The 19,970-nt window shown below is 42.8% G+C and overlaps 3 protein-coding genes across 5 annotated transcripts; 2 read left to right on the top strand and 1 right to left on the bottom strand.

Moving 5' to 3' along the window:
- Nucleotides 1–567: 567 nt before the first annotated feature.
- On the bottom strand, nucleotides 568–5,546 carry LOC143010731 (endothelin receptor type B-like). 2 transcript variants are annotated; one of them, XM_076163235.1, is made up of 8 exons: nucleotides 5,411–5,546; nucleotides 4,337–5,288; nucleotides 3,772–3,899; nucleotides 3,450–3,648; nucleotides 2,179–2,328; nucleotides 1,801–1,934; nucleotides 1,583–1,691; nucleotides 568–1,099 (listed from the first exon to the last, which is right to left on the bottom strand). In XM_076163235.1, the coding sequence occupies exons 2-8, from the start codon at nucleotides 5,105–5,107 to the stop codon at nucleotides 1,073–1,075; spliced, it is 1,518 nt and encodes a 505-aa protein (XP_076019350.1). In that variant the 5' UTR covers nucleotides 5,108–5,288; nucleotides 5,411–5,546; the 3' UTR covers nucleotides 568–1,072. The 2 variants fall into 2 exon arrangements, with proteins under 2 accessions (XP_076019350.1, XP_076019349.1); XM_076163234.1 differs by having other exon boundaries at nucleotides 568–1,143.
- Nucleotides 5,547–7,675: 2,129 nt separating this feature from the next.
- ttc29 (tetratricopeptide repeat domain 29) lies at nucleotides 7,676–11,878 on the top strand. Its single transcript, XM_076163237.1, has 12 exons — nucleotides 7,676–7,824; nucleotides 8,211–8,314; nucleotides 8,404–8,478; nucleotides 8,666–8,725; nucleotides 8,984–9,147; nucleotides 9,311–9,502; nucleotides 9,699–9,911; nucleotides 10,141–10,226; nucleotides 10,388–10,479; nucleotides 10,583–10,706; nucleotides 11,018–11,107; nucleotides 11,262–11,878. The coding sequence occupies exons 2-12, from the start codon at nucleotides 8,217–8,219 to the stop codon at nucleotides 11,427–11,429; spliced, it is 1,362 nt and encodes a 453-aa protein (XP_076019352.1). The 5' UTR covers nucleotides 7,676–7,824; nucleotides 8,211–8,216; the 3' UTR covers nucleotides 11,430–11,878.
- Nucleotides 11,879–12,137: 259 nt separating this feature from the next.
- Nucleotides 12,138–19,639, top strand: slc10a7 (solute carrier family 10 member 7). Of its 2 annotated transcripts, XM_076162913.1 has the most exons (13): nucleotides 12,138–12,362; nucleotides 13,452–13,534; nucleotides 13,664–13,800; nucleotides 14,178–14,253; nucleotides 14,356–14,394; nucleotides 15,622–15,657; nucleotides 15,897–15,980; nucleotides 16,075–16,240; nucleotides 16,545–16,596; nucleotides 16,943–17,016; nucleotides 17,125–17,270; nucleotides 17,467–17,518; nucleotides 18,834–19,639. In XM_076162913.1, exons 1-12 carry the CDS (start codon nucleotides 12,263–12,265, stop codon nucleotides 17,485–17,487), a joined length of 1,014 nt encoding a protein of 337 aa, XP_076019028.1. In that variant the 5' UTR covers nucleotides 12,138–12,262; the 3' UTR covers nucleotides 17,488–17,518; nucleotides 18,834–19,639. The 2 variants fall into 2 exon arrangements, with proteins under 2 accessions (XP_076019028.1, XP_076019027.1); XM_076162912.1 differs by lacking the exon at nucleotides 17,467–17,518.
- Nucleotides 19,640–19,970: the final 331 nt, after the last annotated feature.

A 19,970-nucleotide genomic window follows, 5' to 3' on the forward strand; every position in this document is an offset into this window, starting at 1 on the left:
AATATATGATAATGATGATATGATATGATATAAGTAAATTAGGTCGGTGTAGAACCTTGATGTTTGCTGGTTGTAATGTGCTGTTCTAGCCGTTAGATGTCGCTGTTAGTCATGTTATTGGCCTGCAGGATCGTTAAACTACGTCCAATATAATCACTCTCACTCCTTTGCCTGTTGTATTGTCAGTAATAATGATGATGATGATGATGATGATGATGATGATGAGGATGATGATGTTGTATTGTCAGTAATAATGATGATGATGATGATGATGATGATGATGATGATGATAACAACAGCAATAATCACAACTTTTTTACAGCTAAATGTGAAACATATGAAATGTGTGTCTGTGTGTGTTTATACGTTTACAACTTTTAATTAGATAGAATGATAGAAACCTTATTGGGTCCACTTTCTTGGTCCATAAGGGCTAGAACAGGCGACCCACCGGTTCGCAAACTGAGTCCCTATGTACTGAGCTACTGCCATACAATTGGGGGCATTGTATGTGAAAATGATTTAAAGCAGACATTCAGCACACACACACACACACACACACACACACAGTTTTGAAAATATCTTTATTGATCAATATAAATGTGGACGTGAATAAAAGAAGAATCTATGATGCAATTAAATAAAATAAATCTCAATAATATAAAATGTTTTAAGTCTTTTTTTCTTGCTATAGATGTATTTTTTAATTGTCTTTGTGTGGCTATTGGAGGTCCACAGAGAATGAACCCGAGTAACTTCAGTGACCTCTAGACCTTTTCGTCATTTCGTTGCACTCCCATGAGGACAAGATTTCCACAGAGCAATACCAACATCATCAGTTTATCCTGCAGTGACTTCCTGTCTGTCTTTGTCAATAGAGAGCACAATGATATATAATATAATATTTCACATCAGACAATGCATACAATATAACACAATACAGTTAGACTATATTACTATTATTATACAATATTTAAATGATAACAATTACATGTTACAGTAAAACAAAGAAGGACAAATAGTGGTATAGTGATTCACTCTCTTTCAGTGGTCCGTGTGTTTGTACTGAATGCTATTCCCATGGTGAAGAGGCAGGGTGCTGTTAGAGAGAGAATCAGAGTAACACCAACAACACAAACAGGACTGGAGCGAGAGGGACAGACAGAGAGACAGACGGGCAGACAAACAAGGAAAGACGGAAAGGGGTGAGTTAGATCAAAGATACTTTATATCCTGTACACTAACTGAGAAACCATTCAAACATCATAAATGTGCTGTCACATTTGTGTAATTACACATATAAAATTGATGTGTAATACATTGTAACAAATCCATCTTAGCAGCCATTGCTTTTCTCTTTGCAATTGTTCACACAGACGTAAGACCTCCGTCTTTCACATCACTTCTGTGCTCTTATCAGAAGTCTTACCAAAGGTCACAACCTCTCTATGTTTAGACCCTCCACTCACATCTATGTCTCTCACGCTCTGACCCTATGTCCTCACAGTAATGTCACACTGACTGTGGGAAAAGCAAAGAATCAACTACTTGGACATTTTTCGGATATGTGCGCGTTTCCTACCTTGAAGCAGTTCTTGAATTTTTTGGAGACAAAGTAGAGGATGATGGGATTGATGCAGGAGTTGATGGTTGCCAAATTGATGCTGAGGTAGTCCAAAACCAGCAGGAAACTACAACCACGGAAGAATAGCGCACAATATTAACGGATAAGATGAGAGATAGCAGAGTCTGTTGAAGTCATGAAATTAGACCAGAGGAGAAGAGAGGTTTTACACTTACTTTAACAGGTCACAGCGCCGAGCATCATGGGGATTGTAAACAGTATTCTTCAGCAGGCGGCTCAGGTGAAGAGGAAACCAGCACAAAGCAAAGATCAGCACTAAACAGAACACAGCTTTGGCCACTTCTCTACGCTGTGGAGAAGGAGGGACAGAGAGAGGAAGACGTAAATAGCAATAGTGATCAGAGCCAGTCAAGGAAGATTAAATACTGCTCGTGCAATTACAATAAAGGCATTCTATTCCATATTACATCCACTAGGGCAGTGGTTCCAAAAACTTTTTCTGCAGGGCCCCCCTTCTGTAGATAAGAATATTTTTGCCTGAGGCAATACTTATTCGTATCGCTCCTCTTGTGTGTGTGTGTGTCTCTTTTTACCTGTTTGAGGTGCTCGCTCAGTGCAATCTTCAGACTGCCTTTGTGTCTGAGCATCTCGCAGCTCATCAGGCCGTAGAAAACAGCAGAACAGATCAGAGGAACGCAGAAGTAGAAACCAAACAGCCACCAGTCTTTGGCATCACGATAGAACTGGAAAGTAGAGACACCAACGATTAAAGAATGTTCAAGAGACCCTCTTAATGGTCTACTCTAGATCCTTCAGAATCCTTGTAACATTACACAATCTTTGGAAACTTCCAGTAGCACAACAGCAGCTCCTCTAAGGGCGTCTTGCATAGTTGGATACACTGTTAGCATCAAGCTTAAATGTGCTCTAACGTTCCAGAGGAGATTGTATTAGACTAGAACCAATGTACAATTATGTTTCAGTAACTTTGCATGACTTCAAAAATGTTTGTGTGTTGGAACCATCATGCTATTCAAGAACTATCCAAATTCTAGATTATACCAGCCAACAATATAGCTTAATACCTGCTTTGAAAAGAGCAACAGAACCGCACCAGAAGTCAGAGTTCCTACTGGGAAACTCAGACCAAAGTCATAATCTCCAACATCAAGACAAGCACTGCCATGTTTCTTGTTAGGTGTTGCACTTTGAGTAGCCGGAAGCCTGAATTTGCAATTGTGAAAATCTGACATCCAATTTTGAGTGCAACACAGCATAAATCCACCTTTTACTGCCAAAAGTACTGAATTTCTACTGGGTCTTTATTGTAAATACTTGATTGTCCTTGACGTGTTGCTAGAACATTGTCAGTATTATCCATAATGAAAATATATACGTTATCAAAAGAGCCTCTGCAGCCTAAGCATATCTAGTAGCTGTTAGATTAGCAGCTGACCCGGGTTCAGTTTCACTTTTGTGAAACTGTTTGTCCCGTCACCACCTGGAGACGGACTCAGACGTCAACAGGAAACGACATTCTAAACTACCCTCATCCCAAAACACGTCAAAGATCATGGAAACATGGACCAAGATCATCGTCCCACATGGATTAGTGCCTTGGCCTATGACCTCGAGCGATTAGAGAAGGAAGGGAGTCCTGATAAGTGTCAGACTGTAGAGCTTCTTCTTAATGAGCTCTAAAAACAGCTGTATTTGTTTGTGTATCATATGTTTACAGTAGCTGGCACAGAGGAAATGTCTATCTGCACACTGACATAAACACACACAGATCATTTTCCCATCCTGTCTTTTTATGTTCACATGCTCATCTAGTAACACACTGTAAACACACATACACACTCACAATCATGAAGGGCGTCTTGGGCTGCAGCATGCAGGTCTTCATGGTAACATTGTTGTAGTCAAAGGTGACGATGTCGAAGCCAATGGCCTCCGGCACAGCCAGCACCACGGATAGTAGCCAGATCACCACGATCTCCAGCGCTGTTGCCAGGGGGAGGCCTGTGCCCTGCACCCGCGACCAGGACGCCACTGCACGATACCTGGGTATTTTCACAACTTTACTTATTGCAGGCGATGTCAGAGTAATTGCCTGTGTGTGTGTGTGTGTGTGTGTGTGTGTGTGTGTGTGTGTGTGTGTGTGTGTGTGTGTGTGTGTGTGTTACCTGTCCACACTCAGGGCGCACAGGTTGAGGACGGTGATGCCAACAGAGGCTTTTTGTAGGAAGGGAAAAAGCTTACAGAGGAACAGGCCAAACATGCTGTCAGCAAATGGCCACCGCATGGCCAGGAGCTACACACACACACATACACACACACACACACACACACACACACACACAGAGAGACATAACAGGTCAGAGTAACATCTGTGCGTGGATATAGTGGGTGTGTGTGTGTATTGTCAGTGGCAGTGTGTGTGATGTGTTATCAGTCGGCTGTGTATTTTTGTGCCCTTATCAGCATAACACTCAATCTCCTGACTGAGACACACACCACACACACGCTGGAGGTTGGCAAGGTCACATTTCTGTTCCTGTAAATCGAAGTGTTGACATAAAACTCACTGCACCTGGTTATTGATTACTGATAACAAATTATCAGAATAATGTGCAGGTTATATTCTCATTGATGATCTTGGAAATATTAACTTAAATGAACCACCAAGACAAAGGTGACAAGAACAAAACAGGAATACATACATATAATGTAACGTGATGTGACACATACCTTGTAAACGTTGATGGGAATGTCGATGGCAATGTATATCAGGTCGCCCAGGGCCAGGCTGGCTATCAGAGCGTTTGGTCCATTCCTCATGCTTTTATTTTGGTAGATAATCCTCAGCAGAGTGGCGTTTCCAATGATCCCAACAGCAAAGATTGCACAGGACAGCACTGTGTTGATGTACTTAAAGGCCATTTTGACCATCATGGCCTGCATGCAACTAGGGGGCGCGAATGAGCGCACACGAACCGGCAGAGAGGAGTTTGAGGATGAAGAATGCGACTGAGACTTTCTTTCAAGTTTGAGTTTCAGCTTGCTCACGTGTTGGGGTGTGGACTTTTCTAGTCCAGGCTCCGGTACAGATGGTGTCTCTTCTGCGGTTTCTTGCACCAAGTCGAGCTTGCGTTCTTGGGTTCTGGTGCGACGGTCCGAGCCCAACTCCGGTGGAGGGTAAGTGCCATGCAGATCCAAAGGCAGGTCAGCTATCATCAGCTCAGATGCTGAGGAGAAGTTGGCGTAGCAACCTACTGGATTGACAAACGCCAAACACCAAACCACCAGCAACAGTCTGGGCATGATTGGACCTGTGGAACTCAGTCTGCTTCCCATTTGGGTTCTTGCTATAAACATAGAGCCCATTCCATGACCTGTTACTCCGTCTCGAGAATCACACTTGGAAACAGTCGTGCTTGCAGAGCCTTCTTCTGAATGTGCAGCGGTGAATCCCAAACTGATTTCGGGGCCAACAGCAGACCCTGCGTTTCCTGTATCCATCCCAGAACCTGCTGTTTGAAGCCTAATTCACAACCTCTTTGTGGAACTTGGGAACCAGCACTTACTTTCAGAGACCGTTATGTTATCTGCTGTAATTCAGGAACCAGCTGGAGAATCTTTTCTGACCCCAGAATCTCTTTTTTGGAGTGAGCTCTAGAGCTGCCAATGTTCTCTTGAAAACCTGGAGCCAAATGACAACAAATGTGTTTTTTACAAAAAGAATATGTTGTATGTAGAAATATAGGAGATTATTACGACAGAGGACAAGAATAGAGAGGTGACAACAGTTTGGGAAAATCTCACCTTTTTGTGTGTTTTTGTTGAATGGAATCCTTCCAAAGTCTTTCAATGACAAGAGGCAGAAGACGAGAAGGAGAAGGGAAGACGAGCAGCAGAGGAGTGAAGCTGTGCTTGCTTGAGACCCAACTAATGAAATGACTGATGGAGCTCAGTTTCTACTCTCTCTCTCTCTCTCTGATAGCCCTAAATGCTCCTCCTCTCTCTCCCTCTCTCTCTCTAATTGAAAGCAGTTTTAACCCCTCTTCAGCCGATCCGAGGATCTGCAGATAAAGTTGAAGCAGTAAACTTTACTGGCATGTTTGAAGAGAACGAGTCCGGGCTCTGGTCGCTTTATTGTACCGCACCCTCCTATTCATCCCAGACACCACCGGGCTTTGTTTCTTCTTCGTCCTTTTTTTGAAGATTTAGGTTCAAAATTTGCACAAAAGCAAAAGCAAATAATAATAAAACGGATTGCAGAAAACATTGCAAGGATATTGTTTACACCTTTATATACATTAGACATTTTACACTTTAATAGTGGGATGAGACCACGGTTGATTGATAAGTTCTGAGCCACTAGCTCTCAATCCATGTGCATCCACAGTTGATGATCTGAACTGTATCGTGATTGTGTGCTGTGTTTGTGGGCTTTGGCGGTGGTTTCAACATCTGCTTATTATTTGCCAGTGGAACATGTCAGTGGTAACAACATATGTTCTACATGTTGGTGCCCATCAAGAGTGAAGTTACACATGTTCAATGTTTCATCTTTCTTTCTCTCTGTGTCTCTCTGTTTATTGTGGAAACATCCAGATAAAGCAGCCCTGACCTCCTCTCAGATTGCATTCAGTTTAGTCCCCTTTGACCCAGAGATGTGAAATACCACAGAACTCTAATGGTAAAATGTTGTTATTGCAAAGGCGTTGCTCATGCATTTCCTGCCTGAGTGCGTTGTTTGTTTATTGCGCTGAATGAAGAGATAAACAGTTGAAGGCTCTACGTGACTCCAGACACACTGATGACGATGACAAATCGGACATCAGTGATCAGTGAGTCAAACTGATCTTTCACAAAGGGCAAACTTGAGAAAGTCCAAATAATGATTCACTATATGTACTACTTGAAGTCAGCTAAAATCCCCCTGGGAGCTGTTGTTACGCCACTTAGTGTTCAAAAATGGACTAACGTAGCTTTAGGCAGGTTGTACTTATCTACAAGGTTGTGTATGTTATCGCAGCCATGTTTATGACGTGTTCGTCCCGCGCTTTGGTTGAGCAGAAATCCAGAAATTAAGCTGTGCAAAATGCGATGCTTACAAAAATCAAATCCCCTTCAACAAATCCTGCAAAATTCTTAATTCAAGAAAACAATATTAAATATATATATATATATAAATATATATATATATATATATGCAATTTTCCAGAAAACAGATTTGGAAGTATTCTGAAATGATTCACTCAAGAATTGTTTTAATAACTACTACTCCTACTAAACTAGAAAACAATCGATTGGTTGTTGTTTTGACAAAATTCTTGTTTTGTGATGTTTTTGATTGTGCTCCTCAACAGCTCTGTGAAGTGAAAATTAACATGAGAATTCATTTTACAGCTTCCTGGCTTTATTGCATAGATAAAACGCAATAAACTACTTTTAGATGTTCTGTATATGTGCTTTTAATTTGAAGCACAAGCACACGATATTAACCGTGTGTATCCACAGTTTATGTTCTTAGTGTGTGCTGTTGGTAGAATCGTGTAAAAACGGTTTTAGTCTCACTTATGCCTTCAAAAGCAACACTGGTTAATAGACAAATTACACATCAAACTAATGAGAAGGAGAAGAACAAATAAAGAGTCTCATTTCACAATAAATCAAACCCTTATAGTTTATAGACTTAAAAGATAGAGGGGGAAAGGGGCCACCAGACAGAGTGGAAGCAGCCTCGACATGAAACTTTATTACAAACTTCCTCTTTGAAGAGAAGAAATCCATCGCCACAGATGTTTCCATCACATCTGTGCTAAAGTCAAAATCCACCAGGACGGAAAAATAGTGCCTCTAACTGTCAAGGGTTGTTTTTAATCTAAATAAACTACTTTTCCAAATACACCCAGAAGAAGAGCTTGTGTGTATTTAGGATTAAGGTTATAACTCCGGTCTCCTTCATTGTGTCCAACGTTCTACTTTATTTGTCATTGAAGTAGAGAGTTTGCTCGGAATGGAACCAGGCAGCTTTGCCGCTTGGAGAAACCTAGTGTTTGAATGCGGCCTGGTCCGCGTTGTCATGACGACGGCTTAACTCGGCTTTAGGGCAGCGAAAAATCAAAACTTTCAAAGCAAAACTCCCACGTTTTAAGCTGCGGTTTGACAATATTTCTGTTTATTTGCTACTGCTTCTTGTTTTGTACCGTACACAGTGAGAGGACAGTCTGGTAAATATCATTTAATCAACATAATCACCTTGTTTGTTTAGTTTGAGACGTGACTTTGGAGTGAAGGAGTTGTTCACAACGTTAGCTAGGCTAGGCGGCTTGCTAGCAAGAACTCAGGCTAAAGTAATAATGTGTCATCTGGAGGGTTTCATTCTATTTTCTACGCAGAAAATGTAATGTTTCGGCTGAATACGCTTCCTCTACCTGCAATGTTACAGGTAGAGGAAGCTGAGTTTATGATACACAGACTGTAATTATATTATTAGTATTATTTTATTTAAAATGTTGTTTGTTTTTCAAAACCGCTTGGGGGAAAGGTTTGAAATTGTGATGTCATGATTTTATGTATATTATATATATAAAGATACTCTCTTCCTACTCCCCAGGTGAGGATGAATGCAGCAGCAGCAGCAGCAGCACAAAAGCACACCAGCTCACCTCTCCTACAGGAGACTGTCGACGGCAACAAGAAACTGAAGAAAAGTATTAGGTACAGGTAAAATAATGCAGTATTGACATTGAAAACATTTAACAATAAACAAATAAATATAGAACATGTGTGTGTGTGTGTGTCACTAGGATGAAACAGGCAGATCACACTGGACCAACACTTGACAAATCGGCCCAGATAATCCCCAAACCGGACATCTCGCTGTGAGTTCAGTCGTCATGGTAACCCGTCACCTCCCTGTATTGAGAAGCAGTCAATCATAATGATGGGATGACTGTGTGCCTCCATCGGCAGGATTTATGTGTCTACTGGTCATTTCAAGGTACAAGTGTTAGTGCTCCCTCTACTGGCCAAATTGATAACTAGTTTTCTCTCGTTCTCCCTCCCTAGGTTCAGAAATAGTCTGAAGCAGAACATCTGTGTGGAGATGTTACGAGAAGGTTACCACAGGTACATCTCACCCAATCTCTCTCTCCCTCTCTCTCTCACAGGGCTGTCTCCCTCTTTCTACTTCTCTCTCCCTCTCTACCTCTCTTCACACTCTTTACACTCTTAATCCACTTTCCCTCCCTGCCTGAACAAAGCAGGAGAAAACAATAAGAAAACATGAAGGCAACTAAACAAGATTCTTTCTCTTCTCTTTCTCCTTTCTCTCCTCTACCTCCCTCTCTCTCTGACTCTCTGTCTCTCTGTCTCTCTCTCTCTCAGGTCGTTCTCGGAGCTCTTGTCCCTGCTGCACTCTGATCAGGGTCGGAGGGCGATGGCTGAACCAGGATCCGCCTCCTTGACTCAGATTCCTCTGGAGGAACAACGGGACAAACTGGAGAGGATCCAGCTCCACCTGAAAAAGGCAGAGGAAGCAGGGAGAAGTGGTACAACGCTGCTGCCAGAAGCAAATATATAATTTCAAAATAGATCATGGAATTCTTGAGTGTTTGTCCAAATTAATTCCAGTCTGACCAGATAAAGACTAGAATTCTGGACTGGATGCCATCAGTTGTTTTGGCTAGTCTCTGCTGATTCTCTGCTGTTTAGGCTCCTGGTCGGTGGTGTGTGAGCAGCGTCTGTCTCTGGGTCACTTCTTCTCTGTGCCAGAGGACCTTTGGCTCGGTCTGCACTTCTACCACAGCTGTGCAGACAAAGGAAGAGGAGGAGGAGGAGGAGGAGGAGGAATGGGAGCGGCCACGGAGGCCCGAGCCTGCATGGCTGAGGTGTACCTGCAGCAAGGTGGAACACACGCACCCACGCACAAAATGGAATAATGTCCACTAAAGACACTTGGTGGATATGTGCACTCACTACTTGTGACAAAAATGAAAGATGAAACGGTTGTGCTATACCAGTTAATTTTTGCCATTAACCAGAACCAGAACATCAGTCCACATCCTCGCTGCTTCTCATCCTTTCACACCGTGTCCCTCAGGTGCCCTGGAGGAGGCCAGGCAGCAGGCGGAGCTTTGTGTTCAGCAGGCAGAGGACGTCAGCTGGCTCGACTCGTCGGGTCGTCCCCTGAGGCTTCGAGCCTGCCAGACACTCTGGAGGATCTACAGCCAGCTGGCTGACACTCTGCTGGTTACTGAGGACTTCAGGGAGGCCTTAACACTGCTCCAAAAGGGCCTCCACATGGCCAAAGAGGGTAGGTGAAGCAATCACACCAACATACTGATACTCCTAGATGTTCATGCTAGTCAAATCCCAGGAGAAAGTAGCAATGCAACTGCACACATATACTCAGGCTGATCAGGATGGGTAAGGTACAACTGTTTAGCCCATTTTACCTCTTAAGTGGGACTTAAAAAGGAAGATGCGACGGTCGTCATGGTTCCAGGTCAAAAGTAGTCACAGCATCATTCTGTCTGTTTTAGCTGAAGACAAACAAATTGAAGGAGAAGCAGCTTACCAATTAGGACTGGCCTATCAGCGTGCAGATGACCACAACACTGCCAAACAGGTACCAGAGTGTGTGAGCTAAGTGCTAAGTGTGTGTGTGTGTGTTTGAAATAATGTAAATCTCTTCTCTGTGTATCATCCTTAAGGAGGACATGTTTATTATGCTGTATTGATTAAGGTGTGTGTGTGTGTACGTGTGCGTGTGTGTGTGTGCATGTCTAGCTCTTTACTATTTGCATGCAGATTAGAGGCACACTGCAAGATGCAGAGGGCCTTGCGACGGTCTGTATGACCATGGCCAAATCTTCAGAAAGGTACACACACATGTGCATGTTGACACATATGCTCACTCATATATACAAGTACCTGCATCCAAGCCTGTCTTTGTGTGTGTGTGTGTGTGTGTGTGTGTGTCAGTGAGGGGAACGTAGATGAGTCAGTTCAGTACCTGGAGAAGGCTGCCGACATCTCACAGAGCAACGACCTGCAACACCAACTGGCAGTCGCCTGCATTCATCTAGGCACTATCTACTATAACAGGGTAACACACACACACACAAACAAATAAAAAACAATAAAATAAACTATATATTGAATGTTTCTTTTTCAGCAGCAAAAAACAGCCATTGAACTCTAAAAGCTATATAGTGCTCTCTTTCTCTCTCTCTCTTTCTCTTTCTCTCTCTCTCTCTCTCTCTCTCTCTCTCTCTCTCTCTCTCTCTCTCTCTCTCTCTCTCTCTCTCTCTCTCTCTCTCTCTCTCTCTCTCTCTCTCTCTCTCTCTCTCTCTCTCTCTCTCTCTCTCTCTCTCTCTCTCTCTCTCTCTCTCTCTCTGTGTGTGTGTGTGTGTGTAGAATCAGTATGAGAGAGCGTGTGAATATTTCCAGCAGGGTTTTGATGTTGCCTGTAAAATGGAGGACTTGGCTTTGACACATCAAACACAGGTACATTTTACATTAACCTAGAATCCAGAAAATATACGTGCAGGTATGGAGGAGGTGTTCATGGCATGGTTGATAAGTACTAAGCCTAAGTGTGTGTGTGTGTGTGTGTGTGTGTGTGTGTATGCGCGTGCGTGCGACCGTGTGGGTGCATCAGGTGTTTTTGGCCAGCGCTCGTGGTCACACCCTGATCAGGAAGTACATGGCTGATATGGAGTCGGCTACCTCCCTGCAACAACTGCAGGCCCGCACCGGGGTTCTCGGCCCAGACCCAGCACACAGTACTGACTCATTACCATGTAGCACTGCTGTGGACAGAGCGTGAAACGACTGTGCTTCATTATGAAATAGTTTATCTGCTGATTCTTCTTCTCATTTTAAAGTCTGCTTATCTTATCGTCTTTATCTACTTAACCTACTATAATTGGAAAGCAGGGAGTGTGTACTACTGAGTTGGACCGCGAGCACCTACAATCGCCTCCAAAGTTGCAGGAAACATTGTTTAGTCGGCCCTGCATTTGCATAGGGTGCTTTTCATTTTGTTAACATGAAATAGGCCGTTTTATTTATTTTATTTGCATGACTGAATTAGAGTTGTGGGAGACATGAATGGAACCACATCTAATGTATGTCTATACAATCTCCTATCATGAACTACTTCATTAATAAAGCAGTTTTAGCATTTTCGTAATTACATTCATAAATTGGAAGTTGGTTGTAATTGCTATTTTTATATTATTATTTTCTTACAGTAACTCAATTATTTACGAAAGCGCGTTGAATGAAATGCTGACTGTAAATTGTAGCTTTTGTAAAAAAAAAAAAATAAAGCTTTTCTATTGTTATCGTCACTGTGTTTTAATTTGTACACCGAACTTCAAAGCTTTATACATATAACACTACAATTGGGCATCGTGCTTGCGTCATTTGTCGGTTAAATGTAAGGTTCTGTCTGCTTCGGCAAGTTAGTTAAACATGCTGCGTCTCTACTTCCGTCTTTACGGCTCTGTCGTAAACTGGTCCATGTGTCCGGATGTTCTCCATCGGGGCTTTTACTTACTGAAACGGCTCAAGTAGAGACCCGCGCTGTTGCAAAGCTGCGACCCGGCGGGTTTGACGGGGCCGGCGGGGGGGAACCGGTGAGCCCCTGGCTGAAATATGGGCCTCCTGGCGAGGATACGGAAGCAATGGTTCATTATCGGGATTGTAGTTGTCATCGTTTCCGCCAAACTACAGCCCAGCTTCGGTATCAGAGGAGGTGAGTTACCCGGTGTACAGGATGAAGTGGTGACCACGTCAAGTTATGACTGCAGTGATAGCAGACGTTGTAAACGAAAACAAATGTCTCAAACGGGAATATCATTAGAGTTGTCATCAATGAGAAACACTCACGGGGGAAACTAAGTGGTCTCCTCCTGCTGTCACCGTCTAGAAACACAGTGGCGTCAAAGTTAAAGCCATCGGTTAGCTTGGTCACTAGCTAGTCCAATACACCTCCGAGGTCGTTCTAACTTTAACTCACAAAAAAAGTAATTTTGATCATTGACACTCAAATATCTGAATGTAAACAGCAACACACATCTCATTATTGCTGTTTGTGTTTACTAACGTATGGTTCTATCTGTGTGGTGATAAGCCTAAGGAGCTTCCTATCATAAAGTGCTGCTATCTGGACTGTTTGCACAGCGGGTGTTGTGACCTCATAGAGACTCTTTAGACCTGAAATGAACCGCGAGGAAAACTATGAAACATTTAACTTCCGTTCACATTATAGTTCACGGCTCAATCATTTAGCATCATCATTGCAGTTGTGTAATTTCAAGTTGACAGTTTCTTCTCTCTCTCTCTCTCTCTCTCTCTCTCTCTCTCTCTCTCTCTCTCTCTCTCTCTCTCTCTCTCTCTCTCTCTCTCTCTCTCTCTCTCTCTCTCTCTCTCTCTCTCTCTCTCTCGCACTGTAGTGACACGTTGCTTTAAGCGCCCCGCCCCCTGAGGGCTCTATTAAGTTATGAATTTGATTGATTGGTGGTCGACCTGGTCATGTGTGTTGAGAGTGAGCTTGATGATGAAAAGTGTGTGTGTGTCTTTGTTATCTTGGTAAAGAGATTAGCTGTATTCCTCCTCTGATAGGTAGCACCTTGTAATCTTTGACATTAGATAGCACAAGTTGAAATGCTTCTGTTGTAAATCTGGAGTTGTGAACTACATCTCAATTTACCCAAATGCCTCAACATGATAACCTTAACATAGACACATCTCTGTGTAATGAATGACTACTGTACACTGTCTATCTATCTGTCTCTGTCTCTGTCTGTCTGTCTGTCTGTCTGTCTGTCTGTCTGTCTGTTAGGTCCTTTAAAGCCAGAGGTCACTATAGCTTATGGAGCCGTCTCACTCATTTTCTTCAACAGCGGATTGTCACTGAAGACAGAGGTATGAAACCATTAACAGCCCTCACCATTAGCATGTACACATGGCAGCATGTAACCTCTCTCTGTCTCTGCCTGTCTCTCTCTGTTTGTATTTCTTGCTCTCGCTCTCTCTCTCTGTCTCTCTCTCTAGGAGTTGACCCGTGCATTGCTTCATTTTCGACTCCACCTGCTGGTTCAGTCGTTCACGTTGGTCTTCTTCCCATTGGCCATGTGGCTGCTGCTCAAGCTGCTCACACTGACTGCTATCAACCAATGGCTGCTCAGAGGGTGAGGGGTGTGTGGGGGTGTGTGTGTATGGATGTATGAGTGTGTGTGAATGCTGTCTTTTATGTAGCCCCTGAGCCCCTCGCCTGAATGTACCTGCTTGCTGAGTTAGGTGTTCATACAAAGACCTCATTCAGGGATGCTATAGGCTTTGCACTGTGTGTGTGTGTGTGTGTGTGTGTGTGTGTGTGTGTGTGCGCGTGTGCGTGTGCGTGTGTGTGCGCGTGTGTGTGTGTGTGTCTTGCAATCTTGCTTAAACCAGATACAAACTCTGTAGCCACGTCAACGTTTGGTGCTCACCACTAGTGAAGGAAACAAAATGTAAAGTTGACGTCACAGAAAAGGTCACAACTCTCTAACCCCTTGTCATGGTTGCCAAGGTTACAAACGGTGAGCTGCATGCCCCCTCCTGTCTCCTCTGCTGTCATTCTCACCAAGGCTGTCGGAGGCAATGAGGTAACACACACACACACACACATTCCCTTTTGTTATCTTTTAACAGTACTGCTCACTGTTTCACGTTGCTGTCATGGCAACATACTTTGTGTTTGCTTCTAGGCGGCTGCCATCTTCAACTCCGCCTTTGGAAGCTTCCTGGTAAGATGTTGTTCCTGGTTGTTTCTAATAATTCTGTCTTGTTTGACATACTGAACTTGTTTCACAACTGTCGACTTATATCTGGACTTGTCTATGTCGTGATGTTTAGTATTTTTTTCTTTTTACTGCAGTCTGTTATTTTTTGGAAGAAATCATTTGACATGACAGTGAGCTTACAGTCATGGGAGTTTTTGGATATCGTTTTTTGATACAGAAAGCGGGGGGCGGGGGGGGGGGGGGGGTGAGAGAGGAAGAGAAAACAAAGACATGACTGGGAACTTTAAAGTGTGATACACACGTGGACAAAGTGTATAAGGAGATGAGAGGACGGTGACCCTCGCCAATGGCTTGTAGTGGTCAGGTTGTTGACAACGGCGTTATTGGAGACAGTGTCAAAGTTAAGGTTGTGAGGCCACTTTATCACACTGCTGCTATTTGGTCCGTGTGTGTAGCGCGTTTCCATATACAGGTTATGTATTTTTTATTATTATTATTATTATTATTATCATCATCTTTTTATGAACTAAGAGGAGCGAAGAGAGGCTTCAATTATGTCATAGGTATAGTTTTTACAGGATGATGGCATACAGCAGTGCAGGCAGCTACAGATAGCATCATAGGCTGTGGCGGGAGAAATAGAGGGAAAAAAAGGGGAAGGAGGGAGAGAGGAGAAAACCAAAAAGTGAAGATATCCTGACCCACCCCAACAGTCACACAACCACCCACATTCACACATCCACATCCTGCCCCGCCTGTGATATCAGTGTATCCCCTCATAGTGTACTTGATTTTCTCGAGTTGAAGAAAAAATATGATGTCCCTCAGCCATTGTGAAATAGAGGCAGGGGTGAGGGATTTGTGGCGGCGCCTAGCAAGCAGAGAGGGGAAAATTATCATTTCTTTTTGCGCAGTGTTAAATTGGCATTGGGTCGGGTGGGGTACCGAAGATGGTAATATGAGGAGATTGTTCCCAATATGGTAGACATTGTGTGCCTCTTAGTGGTGACCCCAACGTGAGTCTTCCCACATGAGTGGAGGGGAAGGGAAGTTTTGGAAATTGTTAGAGGCAAAGTGCCTGATTTGGAGGTACTTAAATAATGGGTTTGCAGGTAGTTTATGTTGTGTTGACAGATTGACAAAGCTGTGATGTTTAGTCAATTTGGTATAAGCTATGAGAAACATGTAACAGAACTGGAATGTTGGAATCTAACCTGTCTGTCCTGACAGGGCATCGTGGTGACTCCAGTGCTGCTGCTGCTGTTTGTAAGTTTACCACTGAATACACACACGCGCACACACACACACACACACACACACACACACACACACACACACGTACACACACGTACATACACACTCGATCTTATAGATTCAGTGTTTTGGTTAAAGTTTTGTACAGAATCAGTCAAAGCTTTCATGCTGAAGTCATTAATCAATATGTATACAATGTGATGAGTTTGTTTGTGTAATGGTATCTTCCTGTCCTTCTTCTTCATCACCAGCTGGGCTCCTCATCCTCCGTTCCATTCTCCTCCATCTTCTCTCAGCTCTTCATGACTGTAGTGGTTCCTCTGATCTTGGGGCAGGTGTGTGTGTCTGTGTGTGTCTGTGTGTGTGTATGTTATTATCTAAATGTTGTGAACTGCATAGTTTTAAGTGTGTGTGTGTGTGTGTGTGTAGATCTGCCGTGGTTTCCTCAGGGAGTGTCTGGAACGCCGTAAGCCTCCATTCGGCACAATCAGCAGCGCCGTCCTCCTCATGATCATCTACACGACCTTCTGTGACACTTTCAGTAACCCCAACATCGAGCTGGATCCCACCAGCCTGCTGCTGGTCGTCTTCATCAGTCAGTGCTGTGTGTGTGTGTGTGTGTGTGTGTGTGTGTGTGTGTGTGTGTGTGTGTGTGTGTGTGTGTGTGTGTGTGTGTGTGTGTGTGTGTGTGTGTGTGTGTGTGTGTGTGTGTGTGTGTGTGTGTGTGTGTGTGTGTGTGTGTGTGTGTGTGTCCGTGTCCGTGTCCGTGTGTCCGTGTCCATGTGTCTGTGTGTGTGTGTCCGTGTGTCCGTGTGTCTGTGTCTGTCTTTGAAAACATAATATTCCGATAGATTCAGTTGAATGTTAACGTTAAAAGTTTCTTCTATTCTTCGTTGCAGTTTTCTCTATCCAAGTGAGCTTCATGCTGCTCATCTTTATCTTTTGTACCAGGTGAGTTTCCTCCATCTTCTCCTCCTGCTTGATTCCATCTTTGGCTCCCTACCGTCTCCCTCTCGTTCACTTCACCACTCAACACTGGTCATGAATGCTGTCCACTAGAACATTTGTCCACCCTTCGTTCTGCTGTACAGTAGAACTGATTTTAAAACTGATTTTGCTAAATTGTTGAAACTGTAAATTGTAAATTCTAGAAAAACTATCTAAACATTTAGATTGGGGTGTCCCCCCTAAATTGGTGCTAAAACTAAAAAATGTAAGAATCGTCTGACTTGGTTGTGATTTGAATCTTGGATGAGTTTGATTGTGGGAATAAAGAATAATGTTTGTTTCTCTGCAGGCCCAGAACAGGATTCACCCCTGCAGACACTGTAGCCATCGTGTTCTGCTCCACACACAAATCACTCACACTGGGTATCTACACACTTGCACGCACACACACATGCACGCACATTGTATCAGTGAAGTCCTTGATCTCCCTCTCTCTCTCTCTCTCTCTCTCTCTCTCTCTCTCTCCTGCAGGTATTCCCATGTTGAAGATCGTGTTTGCGGGCTACGAGCATCTCTCTCTGATCTCCGTTCCCCTGCTGATCTACCATCCGGCTCAGATCCTGCTGGGCTCTGTGCTCGTGCCGACCATCCGCAGCTGGATGACCAGCAGACAAAAAGTACATACACACGCACACACACTGGCGCATTTGAGCCACATTCCAATAGAACCCTGATGATGTAACATTATCATTTCGTTTGATTCTACGGTCCGTAGTCCGATGTTGACTTGGGGCCACGTTCAGTAACAAATGACCTTTTTCCCCTAATATAGTGCCACATTCCATCATTAACCCCTTCACCCTTTTCTTCCAGCCTAGTCTTTTGTTGAAATAAGGTTGCATTCCATCACTGCCACCTGCCCTGAGTGAGTAGAGGACTGACCCTGACATGCCAAATAAAACTTCAACATAAAGTGACCTTTCATTTGTTTTCATCTCTGCTTTTAAATCAACATTTCTGTGTTGATCCTGTGATCCTTCGCCAGTGTGTCTAGCAGACTTGAGTACAAATGTTCTTTCAATTAATACAGGAGTCCTGTGCAATGTCAGGATTTAGATCATCAGGGATTACGTCTCACTCGTCTTTTTGATGCATTTAGGAGCAAAACTAAAGATCCTGGCCTCAGATCTCTTTGATGAACCTCTCTCTGTACTGCTAGACTCACTGCAGCAAACTCGCCTTGCCTCACTTTTAAGTGAAACTGAAGCCCTTTTTACACAATTTCTTAATTTTGATTTCTTTTGACCTCTGTACTTTCCTGTAAGTTGGAGCATTTTAGAGATGTAAGGCGTTGTAATAATAGTAATCATAATCATAATACAGAAATTGTACTAGTCGATGCCATAGCAGTGACATTTCAGTCTCCTTACCAAATCCATACAGTAATAAACACATACTCAATAAAATCAGAAATATCAGTGATCAATACCATTTATTTATGAGTGTTGCAGCAAATAATGAAGTTTCACAGATCATGAAGTTTTGTAACATGTCTGCAGTATCATTTTAAGCAGTGTGGGGCTTTGGGCTGAAAGTGGTGGACATTATGGTTCTGCTGATCCAAGAATAATCACTTTGAAATGACTGTCAGTAACCAGACAATTACTACAGTTACGTCCAATCATCTTCAATCAAGGTGGTTGCTGTGGTGTTTTGGATGTGTACTAGGATGTTATCAAGCCACTTTTTGGATGTTCTGCGTGACTGCTGTACGTAGGTTGTGGAAAGCTTTCGAGTATCTTAATTCATAGTGGTTATGATGTTTTGGGTGGTTGCTTGGATGTTTAATAAGCAATTACTAGTATGTAATATGTTGAAGTTCATTACTAGGTGGTCATCGTGGTATTTGGGTTGGTTGCTAGGGTCTTACTACGTGGTTGCTAATGTTTGCCACAGGTGCTAGGTTTTGAATGGTTGCTAGGGCATTCATAGGGATTTAGGATTTCCAGGGTGTTTCGCTCTGGTGATTGGTGGGGTGTTAATTGGCAATATCTAGGATGTTCAGGCTTGCTGGGTGATCATCACATTTACTTAAAGGTTGCAGATTCATTAATCTCTGCTGTAATTTCTCTATTTTCAGAGTCTTGGTGTTTCTCTTAATTGCTGTTCTTCTCACCTTTTTTGTTCTCTTTCTTTGACTCTTTTTCACTTTGTTGTTGCACACTTTTTTCTCTCTGTAGGCGGTGAAGCTGACAGCCCTTCAGCCCATCTGACAAAGATGTTTCACTGGCCAACACGCTGACACTCTGCACACGTGTGTGATGACGCCGGGTGGATGGATATGGCATCCTTTAGTGCCTTACAACCAATGAAGACGGACCTCAGCACAGTGAAGGAGTGAGGCTCATAAGTAGCCCGATTATCTTCCTATTTCTGTGACAATGAAGAACTCATAAATGCATCAATTTTGTATTTAAAGGAACAAAAATACTATTTATTTTTGTACCGAATTACCAAAACATTCCCGTGAGAAAGAAGAAAAATGTTTTCAAAAAAGGCAGCAGCTGGTTTGATGAATAGTTACTGTGACCATTTTTAAATAATCTTTTTTCACTTCTTTATACTACTTTTTTCTACTCATCTTTCTTCTATTTGGACTTTTTTTATTTACTTATATGTTCTTAATGGATCAAATCTATGCTGGAATTTATCTTGAAACAAACAAACAACCCTGGCTGTCTTCACTTTGACACTCATTTGGTAAATATTTAGTCTGTTTTTAGCATAAAACAAATTTTAGTTTGGATTATTTGAGGGGTTTAGGATATTTTTGAAGCCAAGCTAATGAGTTCAATACATCCAAAAAGTAAGGTCCTAAAACTGAGCAGATCAACAAGATAAGTATGCAGCTCTGAAATCTCTGGTCGACATTTTTGGACGTTGCTCTGTGTCCCCCTGCTGTCCTGTCTCTCAGTCTGTGTACAGTCAGTATTTAATATAATATTTTGGACATGAAGAGCTGTTCTACTTGTTTATAAAAAAGAAAATAAATATACAAACTGTCAAAACTGTTGTTGACTGCACCACAACGACATCTTTGGTTGGGTTGGGTAATGGCAGGGAATTCACACCTGCTGCACAAAACATACTTAAACATATGCACTTTTTGTGGTCATGGTCTTGTAGTTATACACAGGGTTTATTTTAAGTTTTGCGTGTGCAGTTAATTTTTTTTAAATGTATTCTCCAGTATAAGTGGATGTTTTGGACTCCTCCAATGCAGTTATGCAAATGGTTGATGCAAGAGCTGCACTAAGTCCTCATAAAACACGTTTTGTGTTTGTTTTCCGTTGATGTCTTACTTTTGTGCTTTTTCC

This window comes from Genypterus blacodes, unplaced genomic scaffold (assembly GCF_046128005.1).
Source record: "Genypterus blacodes isolate CSIRO-AG114 ecotype Tasmania unplaced genomic scaffold, CSIRO-AGI_Gbla_v1 ptg000129l_1, whole genome shotgun sequence".
Taxonomy (NCBI): Eukaryota; Metazoa; Chordata; class Actinopteri; order Ophidiiformes; family Ophidiidae; genus Genypterus; species Genypterus blacodes.

What these genes read in the sequence shown, in the direction of transcription:
- slc10a7 (XM_076162912.1), top strand. Translation starts at nt 12,263, where the DNA reads ATGGGCCTCCTGGCGAGGATACGGAAGCAATGGTTCATTATCGGGATT. An exon ending in CAGCTTCGGTATCAGAGGAG is followed by an intron (nt 12,363 to 13,451) that starts GTGAGTTACCCG and finishes TCTGTCTGTTAG; the next exon opens with GTCCTTTAAAGCCAGAGGTC. An exon ending in TTCCTCTGATCTTGGGGCAG is followed by an intron (nt 15,981 to 16,074) that starts GTGTGTGTGTCT and finishes GTGTGTGTGTAG; the next exon opens with ATCTGCCGTGGTTTCCTCAG.
- ttc29 (XM_076163237.1), top strand. Translation starts at nt 8,217, where the DNA reads ATGAATGCAGCAGCAGCAGCAGCAGCACAAAAGCACACCAGCTCACCT. An exon ending in ACCACAACACTGCCAAACAG is followed by an intron (nt 10,227 to 10,387) that starts GTACCAGAGTGT and finishes GTGCATGTCTAG; the next exon opens with CTCTTTACTATTTGCATGCA. An exon ending in GCACTATCTACTATAACAGG is followed by an intron (nt 10,707 to 11,017) that starts GTAACACACACA and finishes GTGTGTGTGTAG; the next exon opens with AATCAGTATGAGAGAGCGTG.
- LOC143010731 (XM_076163234.1), bottom strand. Translation starts at nt 5,107, where the DNA reads ATGGATACAGGAAACGCAGGGTCTGCTGTTGGCCCCGAAATCAGTTTG. An exon ending in TGCGCCCTGAGTGTGGACAG is followed by an intron (nt 3,649 to 3,771) that starts GTAACACACACA and finishes GAAAATACCCAG; the next exon opens with GTATCGTGCAGTGGCGTCCT. An exon ending in CCAAGACGCCCTTCATGATT is followed by an intron (nt 2,329 to 3,449) that starts GTGAGTGTGTAT and finishes TCTACTTTCCAG; the next exon opens with TTCTATCGTGATGCCAAAGA.